The sequence below is a fragment of the Mangifera indica genome, chromosome 7 (assembly GCF_011075055.1).
Source record: "Mangifera indica cultivar Alphonso chromosome 7, CATAS_Mindica_2.1, whole genome shotgun sequence".
NCBI lineage: Eukaryota > Viridiplantae > Streptophyta > Magnoliopsida > Sapindales > Anacardiaceae > Mangifera > Mangifera indica.
The window spans coordinates 3,175,742-3,182,239 of NC_058143.1; the positions used below are offsets into that span (position 1 = coordinate 3,175,742).

Consider the following 6,498-nt stretch of genomic DNA (forward strand, 5'->3'; position numbering starts at 1 on the left):
TATAAGTTATATTTTAACAATAAGCAAAAATGATGTCCTGTTCACAGTTACCTGAGATGTGGATATAGGTGGTTTCAAAAATATGTTCTCTCTCAGCCATTTGCATAGTTTTTGTAAAAACTGAGTTCGTGTTTCTCATAAAGGCAATCAAGAAATCAATGTGGTTGAAAAGATCAGAACTGAGAAGTGTAAATTGTCAACGAGCTCATGAATTTCTATCCCTTCACAATCTGAAACAAAATCTCTCAGAATTTCCATTATATAAAATACAAGCCAAACACAAACACAAAATTATCAAATGAACACAAAACTGTTGAAACTTATAGAGGAGCAATGTCACAATGAAGATACAAACGAAAGGGTTCTCACCATTGAAGTTGAACAGAAGGAACGCGAACCATAATGTCCCAAGCTCCTTAGAAGATGAAGTCAGTCTTCATCAGAAGTTTCAGCATTCTGTAACCATAGAGCACGACATATTCAAAGTGAATGAAGGAATTAAGTACAAAGAAACTAAACTAAATTAGATAGAATTTGCTCAAATTGCTCAGCAAATTGAAATGTACCCCTCTTTTATACAATTGATGTATGGTTGTATTAAGATCACCATCCCAACGCCATATATCCGCTGCCCAGGTCTGCTGTACTTCTTGTAAGTTTGGTGTGCTTAAAGTTCCTCGGCAGAAAATATTTATTTTGGGGCATTCCATTACAAATAATTCTTCCAAACATGGGAATCTGAAGGCATAATTACCAGAACAGAAACTTTTAAGACTTTGTAAACGAAAAAGTGTTAAGCTCCTCAATTTACAAAACTCAATCTCAGCTTCTTTTACATCTCCCTCATTTGCCACAACTTCTGTCATCAGTTCACATCCACATATCTTCATTTCTTTAAGTTGAACAAGAGTTTTGGCTGTTGAAAATGCTACTAGGTTCTTCAATGTTTTGCAAAACCACACTTCCATAGTTGTTAAATTGTGGAAAGATGCTGAGAGCGGCACTAAACTGATCAAATTATCACACCACCATACATCAAGAATTTCAAGATTTGGAAGAACTGTGCCTAGTTCTGACTTTTGGTTCCACAAATACTTCAGATAAGGAAGTACAAACAACTTTAAAGTTTTAATCTTTGTCAACACCTTGGCATATCCCTCCACCTCTTCATGTGAGAATATCTCTCGGCATAAAGCATAACTTAGAATGAGTTTTTCCAAATTGTGAAATCTCTGAATAGAATAAAGTGGAAAAACATCTGATTCATCTTTCAGAATGTGAAGAACTTCAAGTTTGCGAAAGAGGTAGTCTGGAAATGCGCCTTGCCATATCATTGCGAAGAGCTCTCCACCTAATTTTAGCTCCTCCAATTTTAGGAAGACCTAGGTACAGATAAAGAAGTAAGTTGAAGTTGATGCTTCTCTAACAATTTCATAAAATACACAGTATTTCATACTATACTTGAAGCGGAGGACAAAAACAAAAAGGTCTGATGATACCTTCTGAGCCAAGAGGAGGGGTTGTTCAGCTGGTGCATTAATTTCTTGGTTGCTAAGAAATTTTGAAGAGAATATCTTCACATTGCCACAATCATGCACCTCCAACTTTTTTAACTCCAGCCATTCTGAAGTATGTATTCCAGGATAGAAACATTGAAGTTGTTGCAGCATTGAGAGTTTGAGGAAGGTTACCCGTGGAAAGACAAACCTAACAGTATCTTCTACCCTTTCTTCTTCTGAAACAATCTCCCTCACACCGCAATTAACCATCTCAAGCTCTCCAAGTTCCAAAAGGTTCCCTGCAATGGAGGCTGGAAACAGATATTCTAGACTCTGACATCCAGAAACTCTCACTATGTTTAGCTTTGGAAAGGAAAGCATTACTTGGTGGTCTTTTTTCCACACATGCCTCAAGCTTGGTAGACCATGGATAACCAATTCTCTTAACTGAGCTTTATAACGTCTTTCTTCAAAATTTAGCATCTGCAGATCAAATATCTCTTCTAATAAACCACAAGCCGTAACAGTTAGAGATTCTAACTGCCACAATCTTTCACACACATTAGAAGTTAAAATAGTCAACAGGTTATCACAGTTGTGGACTTCAATTACTTTCAGTTTTCTAAAAGATTGCGTGGAGAGTTGGCTGTCCCATATCATCTTCAAGTTATCCATGCCAGAGATTACCATTTCCTCTAAGCTTGGTAATGCAACCTATAGGATTCATGCCATTGAGAAACTGATATTATTGCTAATACTATTCAAAGTAATTGAAAAACTTTCATCCAAGTAAACAGCATAATGTATTGTACCTTTCCATTGAAGAATGGTTGAGTCTCCTCTGAATCTGTGCCTATATTTGTAAAGATGAATGCCTTGAATTGAGGGCACTGCTCTATCTCCAACTGTTTCAAAGATGGAAATTCAATGTAGTTTCCTGAGCAAAATCTTGTAAGTTTTTCTAGATCTTTTATGACCAAGCATTCCAAACAAGGGAAGATTATGCCCTCCCTTTCTTCTTCTTCTCTTAACTCTGAAAGAGGGTCGTAGATTGTGATTTCGTTACTCTCTTCTTCTCTCAACTCTTCCATGATTATTATCTCTTCCAAAACATCACAGTGGCATATCTCAAGGTGTTGGAGGTTCATGAAGCTTGTGGATATTGAAGATGAAAAGATATTTTTTAATTTTTTACATCCACACAAGATCAAATGTGTTAAATTCTGAACGGAAGAAGACATTGACGAAATTCGATTGTGCCAAATCTTTTCAATGGGAATTTCACCGAGTTCCAACACCTCCAACCTGGGAAACAGAACCTACAGAAAGCTCTCGTTTCAATATTAATTCATTCATATAAATGGAAAAAGTAATAACATTTTTTAATCAAGGACATATGACATCTCTAATAATTAAGATTAACTTACCCTTTCACTGAAAAGCGGCATGTCTGAACGTGACTCATCCTCTGAAATGCCTTCATTGGACTGTGAGGTAGGAAACCTCATTAAGCTTCTAATATGTGAAAGAGATTTTAAGGACAAGGATCGTATCTGGCCTAACTCAGTCTTATCAATCACTTCACTGCTATGGATTTCATCTTCTCTTTCGGCAGTAAAAATCTCCAACAAATTCTTGCATTCAATCGCCTCAAGTGTTTGAAGTTGTGGTAGGCCTCTGGCAAAGGTCAATGAGAACAAGTCCTTCAAATTATCACACTTCTCCACCTTTATGATTTTTAGATTGCAAAATGACAATGTAGAGAATTGACCATAAAATACCTTCTCCAAATTACTCAAATTGTGAAGAAAGAGCGACTCCAAGTTGGGAAAAGCATAATGAGGGTTCCGGTCCATTGAGTAAGCAATACACCGAAAGGAGGAATTATTCTGGATGTGGAGATGCTTCAGCCGTGGAAAACCCTCTTCATCTAATTCAAAAAGAGCATTCTCGACATCCTGCAATTCATCTAGGTAAAGTTCTTCAGTCCCATTCAATAGCCTGATTATCCCATCCTGTTGCAAAATGCTAGAATTGAGCTTGAGTTTCAGTGTTCTGGAAGTCCCATAATCATCAAACCAGTCCCACTCATTTCCTAAGAATATTTTAAATCTTTTCAACTTCTTAGATAAAAGATCTCTCTGTAGAAAATTGGCATCATTAGTATGTATTTCTAAAGATGTCAATTTAGACAAATGCTGCAACTCATCAATGCTAGCATTTCTTCTTTCAGAGTTGCCGTCTTCAGCTTCCCACTGAACAAAGCTGTTACCCATATACAGTTCTTCTAAATTACACAACCTTGATATTACATTTGGAGAAATAATTTTTAGTTTGGAACAATTGCTCACATCTAGCATCCTCAGCCGAGTCAAGCCACTCATATCATTAGGCAAAAACTTAATATCAGAATGGGATAAGCTAAGGATTTCTAGGTTCTTCAAGTCTCCAATACCAACTATATTTCCCAATTTGCACTGATCGAAACACAACGTCCGAAGGTTTACAAGGAGACGAAGCGAGGAAGGTAGTGACAATAAGTGTATTTTTGTCAATTTTAGTACACTAAGCTTTGTCATTCTTGTGAAAAAGTTTTCTGGAATTTTCACAAATGGATTCCCAGAAAGTAGACTGAAAAAAATCAGTTGCGGACATTCCAAACCTTCAGGAAGCTCTGTAATATTACTGTCATGTATAGAGATTGCTTTGCAGCTTCTAAGTGCATCCATATCTATTGCAGTATCTTTTCTCAGTATAAGAGCATGTAGATCTCTTTCTGCAATTGCCATGGCAATACGAAGAACAAGATCATGAATGGTAAACCATTCACTTGAATGACCATCAAGCAACAAAGAAGAGCTTTTGAGTTCATAGACCAAATGATATATAATATTCTGTGCTTCTTCCAGCGTACTAGCTTCTTCAAATAAGCCCAAACCCATTCCATATTTCAACAACTCCATAATGCAAACATCATCGGAATGCTTCACTAGACTAGAAAGCAAAAAAGTTGACTTGAGTTTCTCACTTCTTAAAAAATCATAACTGAACTTTATACTTGAATAGACCGTTGCAAGAAACCCAGTGAAGTCATTAAATGAAAGTCTTCGCAGAATTCGCAATTCATCCCGCCATGTAGATACATCCTTGCCTCTTAAAGACATGGCAATTGAATCAATGGCAATAGGCAACCCTCCACATGCCTTGGCAATGTCAATTGCTAAGGACTGAAACTCCTGGTTCTCTGCATAATCACCTACTATTTTCTTAAATAAACCAAATCCTTCTTCTTCATCTAAAACACCAACAGTGAAAATACATTGAGAACCCATCTTGCTTACTACTTCTCGATCTCTTGAGGTTAGCAATAATTTACATCCCTCATGATCATCTCCCACAGGAATTCCAACATCCCTCAAATCAAGACTTTCCCAGATATTATCTAATATTACAAGCATGTTCCTCTCTTTCTTCAATCTATTAAGTAGCTTACTTGCCCTACCATGTACTGTCTCCTCACGGAACATCAGTCCTAGATAATCTGCAATGTCTCCTTGAATTTTTTTTATGTTTGGAGTCGGGGTTACCTCGACAAAAATCACAACATCAAAGAGCTTGTTTGCCTCAACCAGAGCCGCAACTTGCTTCAGTAGCACAGTCTTGCCAATGCCACCCATTCCATGCAGCCCAATGATGTTGATACTATTATCCTTCAATGCATCGTGTAAACAATCCAAAGTGGACTTCCTTGATCTGAAGTTCTCATAAGCTTTTGTAGAAGTAAGCCAAATGTTGGCCGGAATGATAGGGTAAGAAACTCTACCGGACACTTCTTCTCCCCGGAGTTGAGTAACATCTTTCAGTAGCTTCACTGCTTTTTTGCCGAGACTATAACGGGCTATCAGATCAGGACACAACCCAAAGAAACATCGGGTATTTGCTTTCAGTTCAAAGAATTCAAATGTCCTGAGATTATGGACAAGCTTCTGAACATCATCCAGCCAATGTAAAACATCCTCAAAAATCGCTTCTCCATTTCTTTCGGCAGCCTTCATCATATTCTGCGTATGCTCTTCGGCATCGGTCAACTTCTCAACTTCATTAATGAGATTCTCATAGTATCTCTTATAGTTGAGCAGATAACTAATCGGGTAAATTTCAGCCGCAGTAATCAAGCTAGAAATCTCCTCCGGAATGGGACGGGAGGAAATTTCAAGGAATTTTTTCCCTTTAGATAAGAGAGAAACTATATCCTGGACTTTCCTGGCTGATTTCATACCGAGCCGATAGCGGGTTCCAAAATTAAGACAAAACCCCCCCAAAAATCTATTGTTTCCTTTCCATTCATCATCAATAATGGTCCTTGTGTTATGAATAAGCTCGTCCACTTTATTCAGCCACTCCACAATTTCAATTCCTATTTGTTCCCCATTTCTTTCAGCAGCCTGATTCTTGTGCAGCACGCGCTGTTCGACAAATTTCAGCCTCTCAAGTTGAGCCTTGAGATTCTGAAGGTCGCTCTCGTAGTGCCAAACGTAGTGCCAAAGAGACTGCCCTCCGAAATAATCAGCGAGGAATCGCCAAGTGCTTACAGTCAAACTGGAAATCGTATTCTGGCATAGCCGCTCCATTTAAAAAGAAAAGAAGACTACTCAACAAGGCAACCAGACTAGAATGGAGAAATATGAACTTTTTTGGATCTGTTGCTTGAAAAAAGCAAGGAGGATCAGTAAGAGGTGGCTGCTAGCTGTATCGTCAATGGTATTATTAAAATTTCTTCCTTCATGTGAATTTAAATAAATTAATTTACCCAAGACTCCAACAAAGTATTGAATAGTACTCTCCTGCCGTCTTTCTCGTGAATAGTATTTGTGAATAATATTCATGGGTAGAATGTTAGTGTTTTATTATTCAATCAAATAATAACACATCAATTCATTAGTTAATATCTGTTAACATATAAAATATCATTAATAAAAGATTACATATGAACAAAAAA

At 37.4% G+C, this 6,498-nt stretch overlaps 1 protein-coding gene across 1 annotated transcript; it reads right to left on the reverse strand.

Annotated features, from left to right (window-relative positions):
- Nucleotides 1-231: 231 nt before the first annotated feature.
- Nucleotides 232-6,240, reverse strand: LOC123220323. Its single transcript, XM_044642508.1, has 5 exons — nucleotides 2,927-6,240; nucleotides 2,312-2,818; nucleotides 1,500-2,213; nucleotides 567-1,382; nucleotides 232-456 (listed from the first exon to the last, which is right to left on the reverse strand). The coding sequence occupies exons 1-5, from the start codon at nucleotides 6,128-6,130 to the stop codon at nucleotides 430-432; spliced, it is 5,268 nt and encodes a 1,755-aa protein (XP_044498443.1). The 5' UTR covers nucleotides 6,131-6,240; the 3' UTR covers nucleotides 232-429.
- Between the last annotated feature and the right edge of the window lie 258 nt (nucleotides 6,241-6,498).

What these genes read in the sequence shown, in the direction of transcription:
- LOC123220323 (XM_044642508.1), bottom strand. Translation starts at nt 6,130, where the DNA reads ATGGAGCGGCTATGCCAGAATACGATTTCCAGTTTGACTGTAAGCACT. An exon ending in AACCATTCTTCAATGGAAAG is followed by an intron (nt 2,214 to 2,311) that starts GTACAATACATT and finishes TGAATCCTATAG; the next exon opens with GTTGCATTACCAAGCTTAGA. An exon ending in CCCTCCTCTTGGCTCAGAAG is followed by an intron (nt 1,383 to 1,499) that starts GTATCATCAGAC and finishes ATCTGTACCTAG; the next exon opens with GTCTTCCTAAAATTGGAGGA.